Source organism: Lontra canadensis, unplaced genomic scaffold (assembly GCF_010015895.1).
Source record: "Lontra canadensis isolate GAN:19392208 unplaced genomic scaffold, GSC_riverotter_1.0 scaffold2, whole genome shotgun sequence".
NCBI lineage: Eukaryota > Metazoa > Chordata > Mammalia > Carnivora > Mustelidae > Lontra > Lontra canadensis.
In genome coordinates this window covers 9,089,963-9,115,691 of record NW_022630996.1, presented here as the reverse complement: position 1 = coordinate 9,115,691, position 25,729 = coordinate 9,089,963, and the positions used below count along the sequence as shown (strand labels likewise).

The 25,729-nt window shown below is 44.9% G+C and overlaps 1 protein-coding gene across 8 annotated transcripts in view; it reads right to left on the bottom strand.

The window, feature by feature from the left end:
* Nucleotides 1-25,729, bottom strand: part of DGKI (diacylglycerol kinase iota) — a 430,951-nt gene that overhangs the window by 3,201 nt on the left and 402,021 nt on the right. For all 8 annotated transcript variants that reach the window (XM_032868387.1, XM_032868409.1, XM_032868419.1 and 5 more), the window contains 4 exons: nt 16,827-16,864; nt 13,366-13,486; nt 3,216-3,252; nt 1,444-1,543 (listed from right to left, as the gene is read on the bottom strand). In XM_032868387.1, the coding sequence (XP_032724278.1) occupies nt 1,444-1,543; nt 3,216-3,252; nt 13,366-13,486; nt 16,827-16,864 (296 nt within the window). The remainder of the gene's footprint in view (nt 1-1,443; nt 1,544-3,215; nt 3,253-13,365; nt 13,487-16,826; nt 16,865-25,729) is intronic.

Here is a 25,729-nt window from a genome sequence, read left to right as displayed (position 1 = left end):
GTTATTTTATGGCGTTCACTGCAGTTATAGGACACCCTGGGGGAAAGTGGACCAAAGCAGGTGCTCGTCGCTTCAAGAGGTCTCTTGGGGCTCAAGTCCTATAAGGAACAGGTCTGTGTTCCTTGGCTACATTCATCGGCTCCAAACTTAGGTTATGTACTGCCTTAGCTTAATGAAACCCTCATCTTTATGTTAAAATTCTTCTCTGCAACTCTCTACAGTTAAACGGTTTGTCCTTTCTTCGCGTCTACCCAGGATGGTTTCTCAGAGCTGCTCGGGCTCCTCTGCGGTACCGATGTTCTGTATTAACCGTCCCCCCCCCCCCCCCCCCCCCCCTCTTCTCCTGGGCTACAGTCCTGGGGCTGCACCACTGAGTTCTACCTCCTCCTCTGCTCCAGCTTCCAGGCCTTTCCTTGGTGCTTTCTGTAAAAGAACGACTCCTGGTGCAGCCTAATCTCAGGTCTCCTGAGTGGAGTTTCTCCTGACACCTGACCTCTACCTGTGGGCATCTTTCCCCTCAAGGTCGGCATGTAGGTCACGCTATCAGTTTCTGGCCTCACTGCCCTCAAGATATGAACACACTTTAAATCCAGACTGACATGCCTTTTGCTGCAGGGAAACCAACCATGCTTCAGGTCCCGATGCCAGAGGACCACTGTAAGGCAAAGACATTACACAAACCAGGGGAGAAAACCCCACTTTATTACTTTGTCGCTTCCTCCATCCCATTGGATCCGGGGAGTCTTCTGTCCCCACGTGAGAATGACTCATCTGCTGGGCTACGGCTCAAAAGAGCCGAGTTTGGCTTCAGGCTCAGCTCCTGGTCTCAGGGCACAGAGCTCTCTTTTGGTTTCAATTTCCACATCGATGAAATTCCCACCCTAACTTCAGGGGTTAACTTTTAGGGAAAAATATATGAAAATAAGTAGGAAGAAACTTTTAAAAATAAAAAGCCAACATAAAGGCACTAGATTTAAGGCAGTAACACTCTCTCTGGCTGACCATCCTGACAGAGACAGCTAATGACCTGGGCACCCAGACGCGGGGCCACAGAAATCACAGACTGGAAGCTACTCTAGATAAAGTCGCTGAAGGAGAAATTCCAAAGCAGGCTGATGTCTTCTACCCCTCTCCCAGGGCTTTGAACCTCACCTCCCCGCAACTTGGCTGCTGGCCGGGGGCAGGACAACCCCAAAGTCCCAAGGCCAGCACATTCAGAGGTTTATAAAGTCCCATAGGCAAGCACACACCCTTCCCTTTGTGCTTATACATTTAAACTACAGTTTCTCTAAATGAAGCACTTTATTTTTTCCTCCTTTTTTCCAAAGCCCCAGGCACTTCCATAAGCACAGAAAGGATGCCTTTGCTGCGGGCACAAGTGAAGGCGATGGGGCCAGCGATCGTGCCCAGCGGGAGGATGTTTGCCCTCACTCCTCAAGTTACCTTGGAGTCCGTCTTTCTCAGAGATGCTCCCGCGTCCACCAGAAGCTGGCACACAGCCCGGTTCCGCTGGCAGGCAGCCTTGTGCAGTGCGGTCTCACCCCTAAATCAAAGATGAAATGGGAAACCACCCATAAAGGAGTTGGGGGCGGGGGTGGGAGTGGGGGAGGAGGCGGCAGGGAGGGGGTGAGGGTAGCTTCCTATCCCTGCTGCTGGGGTTCTGTGCTCGTCCGCCTCCTTCCCTATCCGCAGCGGAGACCAGGGGCTGGGCGCCTTCGGGGGAGGTGGGTGAGGGGGTGTCTAAAAATGCCTTCAGTCATCAACGAACCATAATTATCTGACACCAGTCGCTTGTCTCCACAGTGTTAACTAGGCTGAGTGATTTTGTTTTCAACCACTAGCGTTGGATTTAGGTGACACCCAGTGGCACTGCTGAACACACTGATGCGGGCGACGGGCGACGGGGCCTAGCCCCATGAAACAATGTCCTCTGTGGATACGTTCAGGCAGAACATAGGGGCACCAGATCAGGGACATATGGGGCAGGCATGGGAGACAAGAGGCCTTTCCAGCAGCTCAACGCAGGGCTTGGCAGTCCATCATCTGGCCCTCGGTGGAGTGTCTGGGGGACTTGGCGTGGAAGGACCAGGTCAACACAAGCCACCCAACCTACTGATGCCAAGTGAATGGCAGGTGGGAGGGCATGGGCCACGACAGAGGACGTCTGGGAGAGCTGGGAACATGAGCTCTCCCCTGTTGGCCGTAGGCCCCTCAGTATAGGAAGATGGCAAAGCTAAGTAGCCATTTCTACCCCCTCTATGGGGCAGTCCAGGGAGGAGGAGATTTCCATTCTGAGTCCAATACTGAAAAGATGTTTAAGGCCAAAGCGTATGGAAAATCAAATGCAGTCCTTAGAACAAATGCATAAGTGACAACCTTGCCAATAGGTTGGGGTGTGTGGACAAAGTCTCTGTCACAACGGATGGTGTCCTCCCTTTCTAGTCAGTCATAACCATAGAAGACTATTCTTCCCACTCAGCTTCCATCCTACTCTTTTCTCCTTTTCCTCCTCCAGACTTACTGAGCTCCTCCCCACCCATTTTTATCTATTTTCAAGTGTCTTTGAAATTTTATAGTGCTTTCTATATGGCTTTCGGGGTGAGATGGTTAGCTTTCTTTGTTCCTACTTGGGAAGGAGGAGCTATTTTGCTTCCCTAGAAATAAAAAAAGGTGCAAACAAACATCATGAGTTTGAGGACCACCCCAGAGAGGATGATCTTCTCAACGAGAGTTTCTCATCTGAACTACAGAACATAAAAATGGTTGGAATGACTATATTCTAATTCTCCAATGGTTGCATACACCTTGCTGCATTCCAGACCCGGTATAGGTTTCACTACAAAGCACGCCGTAGGGGATTAGGACATAATTTTTTCACAAACCCCAGCTGAGAAAGAGTAAATTAAAAAGGTAAATGTATTTATTTAGACTTCTCAGTAGTCTATGATGCACCGTGCAAAACTACCTTGCCCGTAGAAAGCGCTAAATGATGAACAGCAATGACTATGCATGCGATCGTTATGATTCGTGTTCTCAATTTTTATTGTGTAATTCTTGATTTAGAAGATTAGCCCTACATGGTTATAAATACAATGGAAAGTGAACTTCTTACCACTGACATTTAAATTATCTGTTGTAGGCTCTATAGACTACCTTCTTCTCTAAATACTCTCTGAAGAAAATAATCTAGACTATGTAATAAAGGCAACACTCACGTTTCGCTGTCTGCCATGTCCAATAACTCAGAAGGTCCTAAAGAAGAGGAAAGGAAGATGCCATCAAAAATAAATTCAGAAACTAACCATTAACAAAAAAATCTATAGTCACAGAATTAAAACACCTTGTAAAGGTGAAGTAGAGTCACTAGGTGGAAGGGATAATAAGACCACATCTCCCGCTCCGCCCCCCGAAAAGACAGGCTTTCTCTATTCCCACTCACCAACTTCCCAACTGCCACCGACCAGTATGCATGGGATGATACAGGCTGTGCTTTTAAAACAGCTTTCAATCAGGTTGAAGAAATAAAATCCATCAGAATAGAATAAGTGAGAAATAACTAAGTGGTTACCTTGGGAGAACAGGGACACTTTGGTGGGCTTAAGGATTATCATTCCCCAGCAGCAGATTGTTTGAGATGGGCTTTTATACAGTATGATTTTAAAGCTATAAGATACCACAGATATCATTCAGTCCAATATCTATCTTCTAGAAACAGAGTAAAATTATATTTTTCATAAAATTTCCCTTCAAAGACCTAGAAGAAATGTTATGTATAAACACCAAATGGTCATAGATGCTTCCTTAGGAACGGAAAGGTCCAGTGGGTGTGTGCACTGATGATATCCTATTTGTTCAACAATTAAATCATTCAACCTGCCAACAATGCTTGGAATGACCACCTCTCTACCTTCTGCACCACTGCTGCCCTCCCCAGCCCTCCTGTACTCTAATCAGGCTGCGGTATCAGCTGAGACACATTTCCCATAAAGCCCTGTACAACCCCCACTCTGAATACTGCATTAAATGTTCAGCCTATGTGCCCCCTCACTTTGGACACTAACCCTTGTCCTATAATTGGGAGGGTAACGTAATTCATCATCCAAATTGAGACTGTCCTAGACGGGTAGGGCTATGTAATTAGCGATCATGACATTTAAACTGTAATAAAACCACCTGCTGATTTGTCTCCTTCCACAACTAGACTCTGGTAAACCCCTTTGTAAGCTGTGACCTATGCCTTGTTTACCACTACGTCCTGCCTCAGTGCCTGGCATGGAGCCTGGGACCAAGCAGATGCTTACATGTTTGTTTGGATTAATGAATAAATGGGCTTGGATGTGCCGAACGCAGTTCTAGGTATTGAGCATTCTAGTCTTTAGAAATACGATCCTGTTGATTTGCTGTCTGTCTTGTCGGGTAGCATTATCACTGGAAATGTGCTTATGTGATTACCTATTACATAAAAAGAAGAAAGGGAAGAGGTTAGGACTTTCCAACCATGGAAAGTCACTGGCCAAGAAGATGACCGAGTTGTGGGACCTTCACAATCCTCCCGGTCATCCAAGAAGCTGCCTCTTCTTTCACATCTACTGGCCATCTAGGCCACGTGACTCTTCCCTTATACCCTCTGCCCTATTTGCCTCTTCCCTTTGTCCTCTTTGACAAATTAGGCTTCCTAATTGGTCTCTGCCTGGAGCATACTTAGCATACCGAAACAGTTACTAAGAAAAATGAAAATCTCTCTTTTCATTCGGATTTCCAGGTTTCCAATTCAGCGTACTGACTGCTCACTCCCAAGTGTTCAACCGTGAAAGTCAGCAGTCTTTCACCTGGAACCACCCTTCCTCAATTTGCTCCAGGTCCCGTTTTTTTTTATATCAATTCAACGGGTAACTGGGCCATCACCAGCCTGTCTCTCGGGCTCTCCCACCTCACAGAGCTTATTCCCGCCACTCTCTTGATCCAGAACAACCTTCTCTTTTCTAGCCACATACCTAGATGTTACCCGTCCTGTGAAGCCCAGTCTGTGACAAGGCCTTCTGCAGAGACCAGCTTTGACAGAAAGACCCTCTCCCTTCTCTGCACTCCCGTGACATGGACTTGGTTCCACCCTTGTATTATGTGTTTGCTTTTCAGGCCTATACCTCTCTCCCTAATTGAATTATACCAAATCCCTGCCGTGTAAGAATATTGGGTATTTTTCATTTATTATTTTTCCAGCACCCATCCTACATTAAGGATTTAGCAAAGCCTTAACTCGTTTATTTTTCTTCCTCAGTCTTGTGGTTCTAAGGAAGCATGAATGATAATACCCACAACAAACACCCACGGAAGGGCAAGGCAGTACAGTGTGGCGATGGGTACCAGAGCTGAACCTCCTTGCTTCCAAATTCGGGCTCTACCTGGCACTTACTGGATCTCGGGCAAGTTCATTTACTCTTAGTCTCTCAATGGCCAAGGACGATAAAGAAGCATTGATAGTATTTATCAGGATTGTTGTGAGGTTTCGTAAGTTAATATAAGCCGTATGCTTAAAATGGGAGCTGGGCCGCTGGATGCCATGCCTGAAGTTTGGATCTGAAGTGTCCTACTCTCCGCCGTAAGCAGATTACACCAAGCTGAGATGCGGAGCATCCACGGAGGGAGGGAGTGTCCTGGGCTCTGCATTTATCTCCATTGACTTTTGAAGCTACTTGTTGACTCGGATTCCATGTCCTGAGAACCAGTGCTCCAGACCCCCTCAACGGCCAGCGGGGATTTCTCCACAAGGTCAAGAACAAGAGTGCTGACAGTGTCCAGTGGTCCTCACAGAGGGTGCCGGCCACCTTGAGGGAACCTCTGGAGCCGTTCCTTCGGAAAGCAGTTCCGTGAACAGGAGCAACCCAGCCCCACTGCACTCGCGGCAGCTCCATTGCGCCAATCCCTGTGAGTGCAAGCCTGTTCAGGCACCAGAGGCCTCACCTTCCTCCCCTTCAGCTCTCAGAGCTGCACCCATGGCTCCAGGGTCCATACCACCCTGTCAGGGAGAGGCTGCAGGCCCAGCTAAATCTGTACTAAAACATCATCGTTGGACACTCTGCAAGTGGGGACGAGGAAGAGAAGGGACCTTGTTCCCCGAGTGTTTTGTAAGAATCCCCATAAACGCAGCCAACCCAGAACCATGAGAGACTGACTCTCCGGTCTGTGAGCCCCGCATGCCTGTAGCTGCGTCTCACTTTCCCCTTCTCGCCTTTTAGTCCTTGGAGGCTGACAGAGGTGAGAGGAAGTGGTGCTGCTCCTAAAATGAGATACTCTTTCTCTTAATTAAAACCTAACAAAACTCCAATTATAGGTTTCGTGAGTGGAATGGGCTCTGGGGTGATGGACTTAATTAACCCAAAGTTTCCTCCTCTTCCTGTCAATCTATGTAATCACAAGAGAGCAGAACGTTTTGAACATTGTTGGGCAAATCGCCCATACAGGGGCAACGATGGCAGTGAACCGATGACAGGCGGGGGTCTGGAGCTGCTTTCAATAGCACGGACACATCTTCTAATAATTTCTCAACCTGCTTGAAAATAATTGTGTTTGCATAATGCCGGTGAGAGGGGGTTGCCGAGGAGGAAATGAGAAGAGGCTTAACTAAGTGCCAGGTGCCGCCCAAGAACAGGCTGGAGCTTCCCTTCCTGTATGTGACCTGCTGGGAGCTCCTTCCATCGCATTTTGTGCTGTTTAGTAGTGCCCCGTGCGGGTGAGTGGCCTTGATTCTCCAACCTTCTGATTTGGCCAGAGACACCCAAAAGAATCCACACAGCCCTCACAAAGTCTCTTTAAAATCTCTTTAAAGGAAAAAGTATTTCCAAAAAAAATAGCATCTAGGATTTTTGGAAAGTTAATTTGAGCCCCGCTCATAAGGGAGAGCCCAAGAGAAAGAAAAGAGGATGGAATTCTTCCAATTTCTATCCATGCTGAATATGCGGCTGCAGGGCTTATTGTATATTTTAGGTGTGCATATGGTCTGGTTGTGGATATCATGCCATCTCCCTTAGGGAACTGGAATAAATTCCAAGACACTGTGAGCTGCGAGCTCACGTGTATTCCCTGAACGTAAAAGGACGTCTTGGTTCTCCGTCCCTCCTAGGGTTTACTACAATGTCCACACTCAGCCCTGCACCTGACCTACACCAGAAAACAACGGTCCAGTCCCAATCGAAGGGACACGTGTGCACGTTTCTCCATGAAACTTTCAGAGGCAGACGATCGATCGCACCCCTCCACAGAGCTGCACCAGCTGTCACGGGAACCCTGCATGTAATACTTCTATCGATCTACCCTCTCCGGGTTTTGGAACTATGGAGGGCAGAGACCATATACTACATACAGGTCTTGGCAAGTAGCCTAACATCACTGTGCTTCAGCTGTCACCCCCTGCCAGATGGAGATAAGAGAGTTCACGACGGAGGATTGTTTTAAGAATTAAATGTGTTAACGCACACAAAGCAATTCGAACCCTAAGATTAGCAGTGGCTATCGCTGTAATATTTTTTCTCAAAAGTTCACAAGGGCAAAATTGACTTCTTTTAATGAATGAATGAAAACATTTAAAAAGCAATGTGGATCCCAGCCAGCATCCTAGTTTTTCTCAAAGAAAGATCTACAAATGTAACATGGATTCCAAAGACTGTGCTATATAGGAAACAGTCTGAAAAATAAGGGGGGTAATGTACTAAGAGAAGACACACATCAGTATTCGGGGGAAAGCCAGGGAATGCAAAAGGAAGCCAGACTTCACCAATCTCCCTACACGAGAAATGGAACGACGAGGTTAGGCAGTCAAGCTTTCCCAACTGCAAGTGTGCTGGCCGGTGCTCATTCCACTGGTTCTCCCACTGGACGCCCCAGCTCTTGCTGGAGCAACCCTGTCTTCAACACTGTCCCTGTATTCTATAGGATATGTCCTTCGTCACGTGCATCCTTTAGTTTGCTTCCCACACCAAGGCATCCAAATCCCCTTTGCTATTCCTTCCACCTCTCCACGGCCTCTCTGTCCCCGGACTCATTTCCCATTAGTCTCCCTGACGCTGCCAGCAGACCATTCCAAATCCTCCTCTGCCCCAGGACAAAAGCCGCACAGATGTGGGGAGAGCTGGCACTGGGAATTCTAACAGCACCATCATCCTGTCCCAGCGGGATGGTGGTCGTTTCTCTCGGGGACCAGAGGCCGAAAAAGGGGGGTAAAGGAAAAAAAAAAGAAAGACTAGAGACAGAAAATGGGGGAAGACAAAATAAGCCATTGAAATCAAAAAGGAAATGCATGAGTGAGATTTCTATCAGGACACACAGTAGGGGGGCACAGGGGTGGGAGCGGGAGAATAAAAACAAAGGAGCAAAATGTGCGGGGTGGTAAAAGCCTAAAGCAACACAAAAGTCTCTCGGAGGGGTACAAGGAGGGAGGAGGGAGTGGGCAGAAAATATGGTTGAAAGGAGCTGAAAAGCAGGAACCACTGGGGGACCCGGGCTGGAACCCCCTCAGGGTCCTTCCCTCTCCACCCTGTCCCGGTGGAATTTTAGCTCCCTTCCTCCTCCATTCTCTCTGCAACCCTCCCGAGGCCCAAATTCCAGTTTTTCATAAAGGAAATCAGCAGGCTGTGCATTTGAGAGAAAGTCCCAAAGAAGATGCAGGACAGAGAAAAATTCAAGCCGCCTGTGGCTTTTCAGAGCCTGCGATACGCTCCCGCCCCTCGCCCACAGCCCGGTTTTAAAAGACGCTTAGATGAGAAAGACATTGCTTAGTGTGGAGCCTGGGAAGACAACTCATCTCCCACGACTCCTGTTCGGCAGGGGGGAAGGGGGGGCATCCTCCTGACTGTGGGCCCTACTGCTCACCATAAATGACCTGTGAAGAGGGGGGCAAAGCAGAGGGGAGAGGGGCTCCCACCTGAGCAAGGGTGCAGGGTGCAAAGAAGCCCCTCCCCTCGCAGGCCCCTTGAAAGGGGCCCACGGATTTCTCAGAACCCTTGTCAAGAAGGCAACTTTGAACAAACTTTACGATTTATATCATGTGAAGCCACAGGAAAGACTTAAACCGGATTAGAAAAAAAAAAAGAGGGAGAGAGAGACTAAAACTTTACAAGTTTTGCAGCACTGGAGATGGGTGAGAAATGTCCCTCTCCATCTTTGGTACCAGGTAAAATTGTACTCTTTTCCCACTTACATGAATTCAAATTGATCAGACTTGTCTACCGCAAATCTGAGGCCGTTTATAAACACATTGCCACGGCTGCTGTACATTCCGAAACCCGGCCTCCTGGAGGCCTCTTGGAAAAGGCTGTTTTCCTTGTCAGACCAAGGGGATTCTAGAGCTGCCATGACATAAAATTAGGAAAGATTATTTCACGGAGCAGGGGTCCCATTAAGAGGATTGCTACAGAGCAGAGAAAGGGTTATGCTTCCCAGGAGCTTGTCCCTGCCTCTGAGAACACTATAATTTACAGGGGTGTCTATCATTTAAAAGAGACAAATTTTTCTGCAAAAAAGAGTTTGCAGTCTCCACATGTACAGGCTGATCTAAATTGTCATCAGCGACTGAAGAGGTTAAAACGAACGGCAGCAATGAAAACAGGGGAGCTGAAGCACTCAGTTCTTGAGGAACCTGCTGACGTAGGCGGGCCATGTCAAGAGAGCTTCAGGAATACTCCTGAGTAAGTAGAAATAAGGAGATCAGCGTTAAGGCTGAAATCGACAGTGCCTAGTAGGTTGATAAATGCTGGTTTCAGTAAGAAATCAACGACGAGTTAGTTCCCACTATTTGACTATAGTACTGAAAGGCTAAAAACCACCATCCCTTAAAACTGTCCTGATTCTTGGACTGGAGAGCAGAGCGAGATTTTATTTTCACACAGAAAGATGGAGTGTGCTTCGTATCTCTAGTCTCTCTCTCAGGTATGTACTGGCCAATGAGAGACCCTGGAGAGGTGGGGAGGGAATCAGAGGCCTCTTGTGACTGTGACCGTGACCGTGGGAACTGCTTGCCTGTGAGGGAAGTAGAGGTCAGGTGATCTCCACTTGCTTTTCTCATTATCATAAATACTAAACCAACTAATTTATAAAATCTAACCCCCCAAAAAACTGGAAAAACAAACACCCACCTCCCCCAAAATTAACAGATTGCTTTGTTGTCCTTCCATTTTGACAGAGAGAGCGAGCTGTATTGTGTGATTCACCCTTTGCAAGAGATGTTGGGGATGGAAGAGAAAGGAGTTTAGTACTGGAACGTCAGGCTTTGGTTATGGCACTAAGAGAGTAACATACCAGCTTGATACAGTGCGGGGCAAAGGATGCGTGCACCAAACCACAGGTGGGGTTTGAAACGGCAACCTTTCAGAGGCCCTGTTATTTAAGGCAGTGGAAAAGGTGGGGGAAGTGAAAATCTATGGTTTAGACTAATATCATCCCATGTCTCATCACTCATGCCCCTGGGGGCATGCAACTGAGGAGAGGAGTTTTGGTTTTGTTTTTAGTGTAAGTATGTCCCAAATATTGCACAGATCATACTTAGGCTTAGAAAGGGGGAAACTGTTGTTGTTGAAGAACTTGCAAATAGAAAGAATTATTGTTGCTAATCAACCTGAGGACCCAGAACCAAAGCAAAATATAAAAGCCAAGGTCCAGGGGATTCTAGGTGGGACAGTAATTCAGGATACTGAGAAGCAAGCTCATCATTTTCAACTGAAGAAGACAGAGGGTAAGGGAGGATGGTAGGTTAAATCTGGCCACAGATTATTTGCGGCTCCTTTCATGGGGCAGTGAAGGCCACTTTGCCCTCCCTTGAGTCACGGCCAGCTCTGTGACCTATTTTAGCTAGCAGAATGCTGCAGTGATAATGCAGAACTTTCCAGCCTGGCCTCAGGACATGTGGAAGCTTCTGTCCTCACCCGCCTGGAACTCTAGGACTATCAAGCTATAAAGAAGCCTGGGATAAAAGGACAGGTAGAGAGGGAGGCTCAGATGTCCCGGCCATTCTCAGCTGAGAACTCAAACATGTGGGGAAGTTTCCATCTTTAAGACAGACTCAGTCATAATTGCAGCTTGTGAGTGAGACCAAGGGAGACACCAATAGGTAACTAATTGAGGAGGTTTCCAGAACTCTGTGTGTGTGTGTGTGTGTGTGTGTGTGTGTGTATGTGTAGGGAGGGAACATTAGCTCTTCAAGAGAGGCAGAGGGAGGGCGGAGAGAGAGAGAGAGTTCCTAAACTGTGTTAGCAATCAAATAGATGGCCAGTGTCTCACCTAACTTGGGAGAGGGTCTGTAGGTATTGAACGGGTTAAGCTATGTGAGCAAGCATTCAATCTCATTGGGCAAAGGACAAAAATTAGGAAGAAAGGATTGAGAATGGTCAAGAAGACTTCAACCGGGAGCACTTCAACCTGAGCTAAAGACAAGTAAACGGACAGTATGGGTAGCTAAAGTTCATCTGCACTTTGTGTGGTAGAAATCCTGAGATCTTTTTGATTAAGGGAAAGATAATCACAGAAGCTCTGTGACTTTATGTGTTGTGTATGGGGCTGGGTTCTAACATTTGGTTTTGCCTCTCGCCAGCTTTTGGAGAGGTCACTGTGGGAAAGAGAAAACACCTATGATTTTTTTTTCATGAAGGAGGCAAGCAGAACTTAGGCCCCCCTTGCTTTGTAAGCCTGGACACCCCACCCCACCCCAAATGCTTTCACTGCAGTGGGTGGAATGTGTAGGGGAACAATAGATGAAAAGATGCATATACCTGACACGGCACCAGGGAATACAGCTTACCACCTAGGCCTTCCAGCATAGACAGGCTTGGGACTGTCCAGCCCAGCCTACAAGGGGGAAAGAGATGGTCTAATGATCCCCAATCTGCTTTAACATGCTTTCCTTCTCCTAAACCGTTCTCTCCACCATAACTCAGGCCAAGGGTTCAAGCAAACTCATCATGGTGAGAAGGAACTGAAGACAAAACAAGGTGAGTCAAACGTCCTTGACAGTTGAATACCTACCTTGTAAGGTCCTTGTAAACATTAAAGGATAGGACATTTAGTATAAACATCTGAAAGACAGCAAGTGTGCGACAACTGGGAGCTACGTCATGTGCCTGTGGCTTTACAACAGGACTTAAAACACCTATATAGAACTGTTTTCAATTGAATTCTGCATTAGATTATATGTTTTTTAGCCTTAATTGCCTAAAAATAGTGACTGTATTGTGTGTGTGTGTGTGTACACACTGGTCTGTAACAGGTAGCTCCTGTTAAGCACTCTGCAAATATGTGCTGACTACAAGACGTGTTGGCTGAACCGAATAAAAACAGGAGCAGAGCGCCTGGCTGACTCAGTCGGTTAAGCGTGTGACTTGACTTCAGCTCAGGTCATGACCTCGGGGTCATGGAGCGCCATGCTGGGTTCCGTGCTGAGTGTGGTGCCTGCTTGAGTTCTCTCTCTCTTTCTCTCCCTTCATCCTTCCTTCATGCACACGTGCTCTCTCATGCGCTCTCTCCCTCAAAAAAAAAAAAAAAAAAAAAGAGGAGCAAAAAGGAATGTGCAGGTCTACTAATACACTTACTTTTTTCAGCCTGAATCCGGATAGCACAGCCTCGCCGCGAGGGCTCACAGAAAATCTTCTAGGATCTCTCTGCACCTACATCTAGCAAAGCTAGAGGCTGTTTCAAAAACAGCTAAGCCAGGGAGACTTTTCCCTGTACTCCAGCTCTTAATTCCTAGAAACCCTATAAACGTGGGAAGCTGATAATCATGGTCAGGATTTGGGATGTATCCCTGTGTTTATGCCGCCATGGGGCCATCAGAGAAAGATGCTAAGGTGCTTGTTACTTCTAGCAATGATCTACCCATGGAAGACATGAGAGTCGCAGGTGTTTTCAAAGAGAATGAAGTGTGGCTTAAGTTGAAATGATGCATGAGATTCAAATGGAAAAACGACAGAGAGAGAGAGAGAGAAGCCAAAAAGCTGGGAAAAAACCGTGCTCATGTAATCCTCAGAGTGATGAGCTATAAACATGGGTTTGGTACCTGGTCCCAACTAGGCAACTTAAAGCTCTTCCCAAAACAATCCAGTGTCTTATGTCAGGACGGATTTGTTCTTGTCTTTTATTTTTCAATCAGTCAGCTCCCCAGTACCCTCGAAGACCTTGATAAGAGAATTCTTACAGGAGCCGTTGGGTCACGGCGGCCCATATGGGTCGGCGGTCCGTGGTTCTGTCTGCTTCACAGCAGCCAGGGGTGTCGGCTAAAAGGTGGGGAGCGTTTCTGCTGTTCCGAGGATAGCCGGGGAGCCAGCCCGCTTCGACAGCTCAGCTGCTTTGTGGAGAAGTGCCCCCTGGCTCGCGGCGCCTACTTACCGTGGTCCAGGATGTATTTCACGATCTCCCCGTGGCCGGTTTTGGCTGCGTGGTGAAGGAGGGAGCAGTGGTCCGGGCCCTGAATTAGCAGACTGCCTCCATTTTTATAGCTTTCCATTAGCTGAGAAAGAGACACAGGAAAAGCAGCTCAGGCAGAGTCCGGAACAAGGGGAAGTACAGCTAACCGGTTATAAAATGAGAGCGATGTAGCAAACCACAAGTGTTTCTAGCCTCAGAGGACACGGGGAAGTCAAAGGGAAGAAGCAACGTTCCCGGACCGTGTTAGCCCTCGGCTGGCGGGCCGGCGTCTGCCTCCCCTCCCTCCGGAGAGGGTCTGCGGGCACTGAGCAGCCCAAGGAGACTGAAACGTGCTGAATGAGTTATTTCTTTTCTGTTTGATGTCTTTTTCTTTTCTGGGCACTGGTCGCTCTCCCAAGAGAGTGTGAAGGGCAGCAAAGAGAAGAAACGCTTTCCTATGTTGGCTCGGCTTTCTCTTGAGTGAAAGAGTAATTAGGGCCGGAGACAGGAATAGCTTGGTGTCTGGTAGCTAAGCTCCTTCCCGAGCCTATGGTTTCTCTCCAGCCTCTAATGAATCTAGCTACCAAATGCGGAAGCTGCTTCCCCCTTTCCCGTGGGAGACGGTGGCACACGTGTGTACAGCCTCTTTCTTCTTCTAGATCTGCAGGCCAGCCGGCACGCCTTCTGCGAGTCATCTCACCTGCACCCAGTGAGGCTAGAGAGGATCCACAGGACGAGAACCCAAGGGATTCAGAGAATGGGCCAGGAGAAACCTGAAATACCTATATTGTGAGAACAGACTGGAAAACGACCAACAGATTTTGTAGCCTGAGAACCACATGGCAGAATGAGGATGTGGTCTCATTTCATGAAATACTGAACATTACAGAAAGTGTAAATGGGTCCCCGTTCTCCAACCTGCAGTATAGGAGAACAAAAAGAGTCTTTCTGGAACTTCTAATGGGTAGTTTTAGCACAAAGAAGAATAGAATAAGCCGGGAGGTACCAAGCAAAAGGAATGGTTCTATCACCAAGAAGCTAGATGGCACATTATTTAAAAAAAAAAAAAAGTAAGCATCTCCTAAGGTCAAAGAAAGTAGACTCATAGTTCATGGTCTCACTCAGCTCCAACCATGGAACCGCCATGTGACAGATGCCAGGGAAACAAAGATGAATAGGACTCAGTCCCTGGCCTCAAGACCTTGCCATCCACGGGGAAGACAGATGTCAAAGACACATGCAGGGATGGAGAAGAACATAAGGAGTTTATCACAGGGTGAAAAAAAGAGTCGGGGAAGGCTTTCTAGAAAATAGGCCAAAAACGAACAGTTGATTGGAAGTAAAGAACATACGGGGACATTTATCCCTAAACTTCGAGGCTAGAGGGCAGCAAGAGGTAGTTAACAGTTTTCCACAAAGAATCTATGCATATCCAGTACTGTTCAACATCCGTCTTACAAGGACACTCCTTTTCTTTTTAGGCAGATCCGTGGAGATTTGGGCTCAACGGAGTAGCAGAGACCCAATACGTCAGCGGCCCAGATGCTGCCTTTCTGTGGGTTTTTTGGACCCCGCGGACATGCGGGTAGTCCGTGGGTATCTTATGCAGCTCGGGGGCACAGCAGCCATTCCCAGCAGCTGGACGGCTCCTGGGGTCTCGGTGCTCTGCTGTCTGCTGTGTACTCTCTCTCTTACAGACACACACACGGTTTAGTATTTAATATTTCTTCTGCTTTCTCCACGGACTAGACAAACAGAAGAAGGTGGAAAAGAAAACGGGAAGAAACACTTGGGAAGGAAAGAGAGAAAAAGAATGAGAAGGAAAAACTCCATGTCACTGCCTTTCAACTCTCAATAAATAAGGTTGAGTACTTTCTTAGGCACTTAGGAAATGATTGTAATGAAGACAATCCATGGAATATGGCCATTTCCCACATTTCAAATAATCCTCTATTAAGTACAAGAAAAGTGGGGTTACGTACCCGGGGACCTGGAAAATATGTTGCCTAGACTAAAAGCACATGCAAGATGAAATAAGATTTCAAATGTAGTTCGCACACTTTTTTCCACTTAGAAGCTCTGCAAGGGCATTTAACAGAGGGCCTTGCAGGGTATCCAGGATAATACTGCTTCGGTCCACGGCTGGGCAACAACATTGAACTCCCAGCTACACTGCTTGGCGAGTGCGTTTTGCTTGTGGATGATGATTCCTAGATGCAGACAGGGCCACAAGCCCCACGTCCGGGCTTATGTGTCTAAAGATGGCAGCTTATCAACGTGTTTGCACCCTTTGTGTCATTTCTTTCCTGTCAGTAACCTGTTAACACGGTAGCACAGGGGTTTCTCCGTGGATTCAACAGATGCTTTGAAAGAACTTGCATGCAAGGTCATTGCTTCTCAGCTCTCTTTTTAAGGTGTCTGGTTTCTCGATCTGTAATGGCACCACACTCCACACAGGCTGGTGGCCTTGTGCCCTACGCAGTTACCAACATTACAGAGCAGATCAATGCCAGTGTGGGTTATACAGGGATATATGGGCATTCATGAGTCCCAGTGCCTGAAAAATGACAGGAGACCAAATGTAGCGTTTAGAATGCTCATGGACTATACTGTGTAATGAGTATTTGCATCTCCATTTTGTTTATTAAAAAAACACAGACTAACACTACCTGCTAGCATTTTAGAGTCCCTTCTATGGAATAGAAATAGTCTTAAGAGCTTGGCATGTATTGTTATAGTTAATCCTTACAACAAAGGAGAGAGGCCACATTATTCAATTTTACAGATGAAGAAACTGAGGCACAGGGAGAATGAGATAATTATACAAAGTCACACAAACAGTGAATGGCAGAGCCAAGATCTGAAGCCCAGCAGTCTGACTCCAGAATGTGCATTCCCTCTGGAGGCAGCAGCGACCACTTCCTCTGAACTAAGAAAATGTAAGCATGAATTAAAGTGTTGGAGGGAGATCAGATGGAGCATCTTGCGGGTAGCTGTGATCCCCCGAGTACAAAAGTGTAATAATGTTGGAAGCTGCAGGCTCTGGCCTGGAGAATGTATTTCTGGGTGTTGTCCAGGTAATTCTTACAGATGCACTCATTTCAAGACCTGTCTAAAAAGAAACCTTTCAATTGCAAATAATCCGCTTCTGGACATCGTGAGCACTGCACCTGGGCCACATGCCACCCGTGTTAATTAGTCGAGACAACCAGCATGGTACCCCTGCATATGTTCTCCGCTGTTGGGCAATGTGGAGATGCTGGAAAGACTCCTCTGGCCCTCTCTGCCCACTTCTCCAAAGAGTGCCCTTCCCCCTCCAACTCAGCTAGTACAGGCAGGGGGATGACGTATGACACATGAGAGATCACGAAAACTTGGTGAGAAATGATTGATGTTAAAGTTCTTGAAGAATCACCAAAAGTGTGGGTAGGAAGATAGCTTACCTTCATAAGATCACCAGCTATTACTGCCTGCAAAATTGCTGTGGGAGACAAAAGAGAGATGTCCCATTAGTAGAAGACCCTCTCATTTAAATATCCCAAGGGGCTGGATCCATAGTTTGCAGAAATAGTCTATATTTGAGGCAGGAATCAGGGAAGAAGAAGCATGCCAAAGGCTGAATCTTGCAACAGGGAAAAGCTCTCTCTTCATTCCTTCACTACCCTGGCACCCATTCTATCCATCATTCTAGAGTCTACCACGATACCCCCTCACGAAGCTTGGAGCCACAGAGATTAGGTTCAAATCTTAGCTCCGACACCAGCTCTGGGTGAATCATGGAAACCCTCAGAGCCGGGTTTCCACATCTGCCAACAAGCAAGTCTAAATCTTACAGAATGACTGAAATGACCGATGAAGTCATGTGGATGTTCTCAACTCTTCTACTTAGGCGGGCTGGGTGCTTAACCATGATTGCTTCTGCTCCCTTCTTTCCACTTCCTTGCACTCTGTCCTCTTGGGGTTCCAAAAATCACTAATAATTTTGCTCTGCAGTGACAGACAACACCTACTCTTATGGAAAGGAAGGGGACTGGAGGTAGTGAGGAGGGAACATGTATGTTCTTTATGTTCTCAAGAAAATAGCCATGCGGTCAGCATCTAATCCACGGGTGACTCTTATGGAAAGAACTCAAAGTATTAGGAAACCTAATCTAACTGTAAAAATATGTACCTTCAGGGGCATCGAAGTGCAGGTACAAGTGCACTTGTACTTGGGAGGTAGAGGACGAGGGACAGGAGGGGACTGCAGAGAGAGGACAGGATGCGTGAGCACCTAATGACGGTGTTGGATCCTAAAGGGAACACGTGCATTCTGTTGGAAATGGTCCCTTCGGAAAAATAACTACTTAGATTCTAGACCTACCGAAAAAATGGATTATTTTAACGCTTGAATGGCACAAAATTTTAGAAGAAAGTAATGTAAATTTTCTTTCTCAAAGTGTCATTTTATTTTTCATTTTGATTTTTTTAAAGATTTGTTTATTTTAGAGAAAGAGAGAGAGAGAGAGAGCATGAGCAGGAGGGGCTGAGGGGTAGAGAAAGAGAGAATCTCAAGCAGACTCCCACTGAGCTCAAAGCCTGATTTGGGGCTGATCTCACCACCTTGCGATCATGACCAGAGCCAAAATCAAGAGTTGGACTGTTAACTGACAGAGCCACCCAGACATCTCAATGCAGTGCCTTTTCACAACACTATGAACTTGATAACCTATAAAGACTATTTCTTTCCCTTTTCTCCAGGCCTCACAGAGCTAGTGGAGCTGTACTGGACAGAGGTCTGGACTAGACACAGGGACCTGCATTATTGTGACAAGTAGGCCGCTCACTTGTAAGCACACTCTCTCTCTGAAAATAAATTAAAAAATAAAATCTTTAAAAAAAAAAAAAGAAGACATTGGACTAGGGTCTAATTCTAATCCCTAATTTAGCAGACATGTAAGTTTAACAAGGCAATGTTTCTGAATCAATTTTCTTATTTGTAAAATAAAATTTATAGCTATCCCGCTCATCTCTCTAATGTAAAAACAAAACCAACAAACAAAAGCTTTGTAAGTTCCGAACAGTAGAGTGCTTATTTTTTCAAGATTATATTGAAACTTTCCCCAGAAATTAAAAGGAAAAGAAAAAAAGAGAAAAGAGAGAGAAAAGAAAAAAACGAGCTCATTAATTTAAAGCACTTGTGTATAAAATTTCATGCGTATAAGCACAACAAATCAATGCAATAAAGGAATTACCCAGAACAAATTCTATTTGAGGAGCAGCAGGAATGGAAGTAAGAAAGGAAAAAGAAAGGAAAGGAAAGGAAGAGAAGAAGAATGAAAAGAAAGAAAAATATCAGAATCTGGGGAAAAACTTATTGGCTAGCTGTGGAGTTCAAAGATTTCTTGGAGGAGGTGAAATTTAAGCCAACTCTTCCATGGTAAGTGGAATTAATTAGCAAAGAAGATTTGGAAAATCCTTGCAAGATGAAGGCAGGATCTGAACAAAGACATGGAAGTTAAGTTGTGATGCCTAAGGGAACCTGCGAAGAGCTGTGCATCATCTTCCCTAAGGTGGGGAACAACGGTTGCAGACAAATATTGCCAAGTTGCAGGAACCCCCCCAGTGAGCACCTCTTCTGTCAAGATGAGGCACTGAAGTTTATCCTGCAGGTGGTGAGAAACCACCGCAGAGGTAAAAGGAAACCAGAAAAGCATATAAATATCAACCATGCCAGTTTGACCCCAGCCTCCCCCTCCTGAAAAGAGAGTTATGACCTGCTCTCTGCTCATTTTCTCCAGATTGCCCAATATTATAGCCTCTTTAAATGTCTACCCCAGACTCACTCATGGTATTGCTATGCTTGTTGGTTTCCAGCAGCCTCCCGATTTAAAGTTCCCATGAACAGGTAGAGGATCACATAACAGAATCATAACCACGAATAATTTCCAATTGTACTAGAGATGGAAAGCAGGGATATTTATTCTTAAGTCAAGAAATACACCCAAGGGTAGCTATTATGCAAACATTATTAGACTCAAGGCTCACTTCTCTCTCCTGATTAATGTCCTTCCCCATGTACACTGTTGTTTAAGATCTCCTCTGCATAGAGAGAGCTTGGATCTATTAGTATTCAACTCCAGATAACAACCTTCTGAAAGATCAAACTTCAAAAACAAATAATGAATTGTTATGATTACAGTATTATTCTTTATTATTTCTTGAGCTCCAAGCTTGCCTTCCTGCCTTTTCCAAAACTCTTTGCAACTGGGGAAATCATGATCCCAAATGCAAAGAGGGTAAGTCAAATTGCTGATGAGACGTAAAGGCAATTGAGTAGATGGATAGCAGGTTTCCTGGACAATTAAATCACAGAAACGCACATAGTTAGGCAGGAGAGTAAGGGATAGAGAACTGCGAAGTTTGTCATTTTTAGAGCTTAGAAGCAGACTCATTAATTCATATGAAATGGCTGGTTTTTCCTCCAGTGCTAAACTGCTCTCTAGTAAACATCCTGAACTGAGAAGTCAGGACTGCCAGGAAGGAATCACCATCTTCTTAGTCTCTCTTTCTTGGGCCTCTATTACCAATGGTCTGGACATCCTTAGGCATCTTGCATGAACAAACAATGGCTACCTGCTGGAATCAGGAGAGGGACAAAACAATCCATAGGGTCACTGGCTGGCCACCTGCTCCTGCCATGCTAGGCCCTGTTCGAGGTTCTGGGGATACCTCTGTACAAAGCAAACTCAGGGAACTGGCATTTTGGCAAGAAGTCCAAATTAGAAAGGGATACATTATAACTAAGCTAAGAGTCAGACTCCTTGTGAGTCCCTGGGAGCACCATGAATTGGCTGTAACCTTGGGCAAGTTATAGTTTACCAACCTTTAGTACTCTCGTTAGAAAAATGAAGATAAACTCAGTTCTTTGGGGACTCTGCCTTTCAAATCAGCTCAAGGAACAGAGGACTGACTATTTTGGTCTCCTATGTAGAACGAACATCATGGGATCCTGATGCTTTTGACCTCGTAACACAGAAAAAGAACCATTTCTCACCTATGAAATGAGAAGGTTAGATTAAGGCCAATTACAGCTGTAGAGTTTGGCATATGAATACTTCCAAAGGGAGAGTTTAAGATTGCAGTTTTTGCTATGCCAACGAAAATATTTAATAAAAAGTACACAGGGCTTGGCAAAGCCACATATGTGAGTTCTCGATAAATCACCCAAAATAACTACATCAACTCTGTACACTCAGATCTATTTAAAAAGTTTAAATTTTCATATTATTTCTCAGTTCTTAAATTAATATTCTATTTCCAAACCGTTTGTCACCTAGTAATGATAGCAGTCACTTGAATATTTTTCAAAAAGTTATGGAAGAAAGACATTAAAAGTACAAACCACCACCATCGAACAAAGAATAGCTTGTAGAGCCCTGGGTTGGAATCAGTTGTAGCACTGAGAAGCATAAATATATATGTTTTTGCCTAGTTTTTAACTCCTAAATAGTTCATCCGTGAAGCAAGAAACACGTCCTAGAACTGTCCCTTCAGAAGTGGTCATATTCTACATTCCAGAACTATTTTGGGCTCTAGCCTAAACCTCTCAATTCATAGATGACAACACAGGCTTGAAAAGTAAATGGACTTTCCCAGGGTCACACAGATAGTTAGCAATCCAGATGAAAGAGAGACTCATTTTTTTTCTTTTGTTTTGTTTCTTTCACGTTTTCTTTAATGTTATTGCATCTGACCCCTATATTAGAATTCCTGCCACCATGCTGTTTCCCCTTGAACCTGGAGCAAGGTGGGCAAAAACTAAAACAACCCCAAGTAACAGTCTCATGAATGCATCCCATGCCAAATTAAGTCAATTTAGGGCTTCAAGGTCCAAGACTTTTTATGCCAAAGGAGACACTGAATATCGAGGGCAGATGTTGCATTCACAATTCTGTTAATCTGATCATGAAGGGCATCTTCCTATTTGTCCTTTATTCAAAGTTATGTACTGCTTAGTCACCAGATGGCTTGCATTGTCAGCTGCCCAAGAGCCTACTTCTTTCAGATACCTACTTCTGCAGAGCCTTTCCTGCATTTTCCTTATCAGAAGCATTCTGTCCAATTTTTCTACTTTGTAAGCAGTCCATCATGGGACACGAGCAACAAAGTGTGAAGGCTTAGCTCCCCAAAACGAATTTAGTATGATCATTAGATACGGCAAAGGTAACTAACACTCATTTAATGGCATGGATAACTACTGCAAATTATGCTAATGAGGCATAAATGAGAAGCAGCTCATGAAAATGACTGTAATTAGTATTATTTTACATAGCCATGCTCAACACAATGAGGTGAGAGAAAGGAGGAATTCGATATTTTGAAAGACCTCTGCATTTTAATGTAAGCCTAGAGGAGGTTTTGACAACCGCTAATAAGTTATGTGCCAATTATTTGTTAATAGCTAAAATACTGAGGGTTTTTAATATATCGGAACAAATTCAAGATTATTCTTATAATGACTCACAAATCTGTATCAGCTCTCTGTGACTGCATAACTGCGAGGCACTCATGGAGAGCTCCATCATCCCAAAACATAGAGGCTTCAAACAAAACAATGATTTGCTTTGCTCAAAAATCTGTAATGTGGGCCAGGTTCGGCCAAAAGCTTGTCTCTCCTCCACCTGGCATAGGATGGGCTGCTCCACTGAGAGCTCAAAGATCCACTTTCAAGATGATTATACAGGACAGGAGACTGGGTGCTGGCTTCACCTGGGAACTTTCGTTCCCTGAGCATGACATTTCATGGCTGCTTGGGCTTCCTCCCAAGATGGTGACTGGGTTTCAGAAGCAATCATCCCAAGAAAGCCTCTTGGAAGTCCCCCTGCCTTGGAAATCATGGGGTGTCACTTCTGCTGCTATACTCTTAAGTCTGCCCACATTCAAGAGGACCCAGACCCCACATCTCAATGAAAAGAATGTCAAAGTCATATTGCAAGAAGGATGTGTAGAATGGGAGACAATGCTGTGACTGTTTCTGGAAAACTCAGTCTGTCACATCATACATTTACATTGTGATGTGCTTTGAGTAAGAGGGTTGACACTGACTTGGTTAGGTCTGGGAAATGGCCATGAATAATAGCCTTTGTTACCTGTGTCCTCTCTGAGAGCATGTTTTGCACACAACGCCATCTGTTTTATGTCATGAGTATCTCAGCGGAATAAATACAAAAGGCTGACAGCTGCTTACCTGAAGGATCAGCTTGTTGGAACAGAAGGAAGAAAGGCAAGTAGAAGATCATGAAGACAACAAATATTTGTTGAGTTGAATTAAGAATTCTATCTAAGGTAAGCTTTACCCTGAATCTCTCTTTAATAATGAGATGTATGAAAAAAAACCCAAAAACCAAAAAAAACACACCATCTCTCCTCTTTTTCCTTCTCTAGTCAAGCAAGCACTCACTCAGCAAACTCTAGTCCCATTTTCCTCCCACCAGGTCTACCAGCTTCTCCTCCTTTGCCAAAATACAGAGCGGAGGACTCAGAGCACACACTTCCAGGATCTCCTCCTCAGTGGGATTAATCTATCAGTGGCATCGGAAGGCCATGAAATGCTACAATGGTCAATTCAACCACCACCTGTGCCAATGGCGCTCAGAGTGTGTAACCATAGATGGAAGACTTAAATAGGTTTTGTTTCTCTCTAATGACAGGGTTAATCCTCAAATTGAATTAGTCCCTGCTAATTGAATGCATGAATGCATATGGGTTCTTTCCATCTGCTGCAGCAATCCTTTTGAAGCTACTATTGGCATGGAAGGAGTTTCCTGTTTGGAGAAAAAACAAACAGCCCCCTATCCAGTGTTCCCTCCTGGCAGAAAACCTCCACCTTGCTGCCAGAGGACCGGGACGTGCTCCCTTCAGAAGCAGTTGGTTCCATTTCTCTTATTTCCCCCCTGGAATTAGCGATAAACAGTGCGGGGACCAGATGTCTCTCCCTGACGCCCCATTTGTTTACCTGTGGTTGTGAAATCGTTCTCTGGTTGTTTCACATGTGGAAACCCCATCTCTGTACTTAAGCCACAAGCACATGGACTGTGTTTTCACTTCTTTTTATTTTGTCTATATCCCATCTTTCAATAAAAACTCTAGTACAAGAAATATATGTAATTAGTCTAGTATAAGAAATACACGAAGTGCTTGGTTGATACTTATGGTCTGGTGATTCTGTGAGCTATCATTCAATCTTCTTCCAACCCTGAATCAAGGAAGACTTATTAAGGAATGGAAGAAAGCCCACTGTACTGGCCCCTTCTGGAGTTTAGACTATTTTCCTATCTTTTCAGGCATCTAATAGTGTTTACTAGATGCAGCAAAACAACATGGTAAGTATCTCATTAAACCAGAAATACTTATATTATGGGTCAAATCAGAGCCTTCTGCTAAGCAATGGTTATTTCCTAGAACATCAGCTGTAAACCTTGGGTCAGTGTTAAGAGAAATTTCATGGGTTAATTTCCTTTGAGCACTGGGCTAGAGAAGCCAAGTTCACTGGTCTTCCCCAGTCAGGGTAGGTTACTTTCAGCCAGCTGTGTAAAATATATGCCAAACAGTCACAGGAGGGGTGAGAGAGGTTCTTGAAAATGTCCTCCTGAGAATCCGTGTAATGCAAAATTAGTATGTTCTCTGGTAATGATACATTAATATTATCATCTTTGGATGTAGTAGCCAACATTAAAAAAAAAATACAGTCCCACCTTCTAGAGTAATATCCAACTATTCTCTTAAAACTAGAAAAATATCACTTCCTTTTTAGTGCTAATATTACAGAATCCCACCAACTATTCTGTCCAATAACTATTAAGCCTCCACCAACAGGGAAGGATTTTTCATGGATGTAAAGTGTTTTCGTCTGGTTCCACCCTACTAAATTCCTATTCGTGAACCCCAAATAATCATAGTACACGGTAACACTCTTTCTCCTTCTTAACATGTGAATAAAGTAGTACATATTAAGATTCATAGTACGCTATAACTATTTTAGTGATGGAAGAGATTAAAACAAAATTCTTGCCTTCTCCAAAAGTCCCCCATCTCTAGAATGTCGAGAGACTTTTTTAACTTTGGCTGATGAACTTTTTTTTTTTGCTTTCCCAGCATGTGAATGATAAAACTATAATCCTGAGACGCAAAGAGAAATGGAAGAACTAATAAATACGGACCTCCTTCGCCTCCCTCGAAAGTGCCAAGTAGAAGCGAGATGTTGCTGCTAATGACTTTGACTGAGGGCCTTGGAGATGGCTTCAGCGCCTCCGCCTCATCCCACCTCTCCACATCGGGCTGCCTTCCTCCTATGAGAGGTCTCCTTGAATTCCTCTGATAAATTGTAGCTGTGTCCTTAAGGACCTCTAAAAGGAACTTGGGTTGCAAAGCTGTGCTCATATTTCATTCCGTGATAGCCGTGAGCAGATCTGACCTGGCCTGAAAGTGATGGATGGTTATTGGTTTTAACCAAACATCAAGACTGTGTATGGGAAATGGTGTTTAAGGCCAGGATCCAAGTACAAAGGAGTGTGTTCTGGAGCTCAGAAAGTTGATGGGTTTACGGGTCATCCAGTCATCAGGATGCACGCAAAGTACCTTATCACTGCCTAGCAGCACTCTGACCGCTTTGGACCATGAAGGCCTTTTGAACTAAGAAGAACAGGTTTAGCCAAAACATTCCTCACTGAAACACAACTAAAACCAGTGAGGAGCTAACACAGCAAAGGTCGCTTTCAGGGACAAACACCAGCAAAACGCACGTGGAGCAAAAGTGTACAATTTTCTTTAAAAGATACTTTCTACAGCCTGTTTCACTTTAAGTATAAATACAATTTGTACCTGTACCTAAGTTATAATCAAAGACTAAGTTTGAATGTTTTCCAGATTTGCACAAGACAGATATTAATTGAAAGCACAGAAAAATTAAGCATTTTACTTCAGAAAAATGAACAATAAGTTTTAACTTTCACTTTGATATTCTGCTAAGTTTACTTAAGCAGCATCACATCTTAAAAGTAAGAATTCTAAAGTAAATGGTCAGTTCTGAAGCTTGCTCAGAAGATACAAAATAGAATAGGCTTCAGATTATGGGCAATTTTCCATGATATTTACCAAAGAACAGATTTTACCAATTGCCGTGAAGAGAAATGAAAACTAAACCTTCATTCTTCTTAGGAACTCCTATATTCTTAAGGAAAAAAAGAGTTATCTATAAAGTAACACATGTATCCTTACACATCCACACAGAGCCCCTGAGTGCTAAGGAAAGAAAGTGGCGTACGGAATAATTTCCTAGGGAAGTTGTGAGAAATTGTCCATAAAG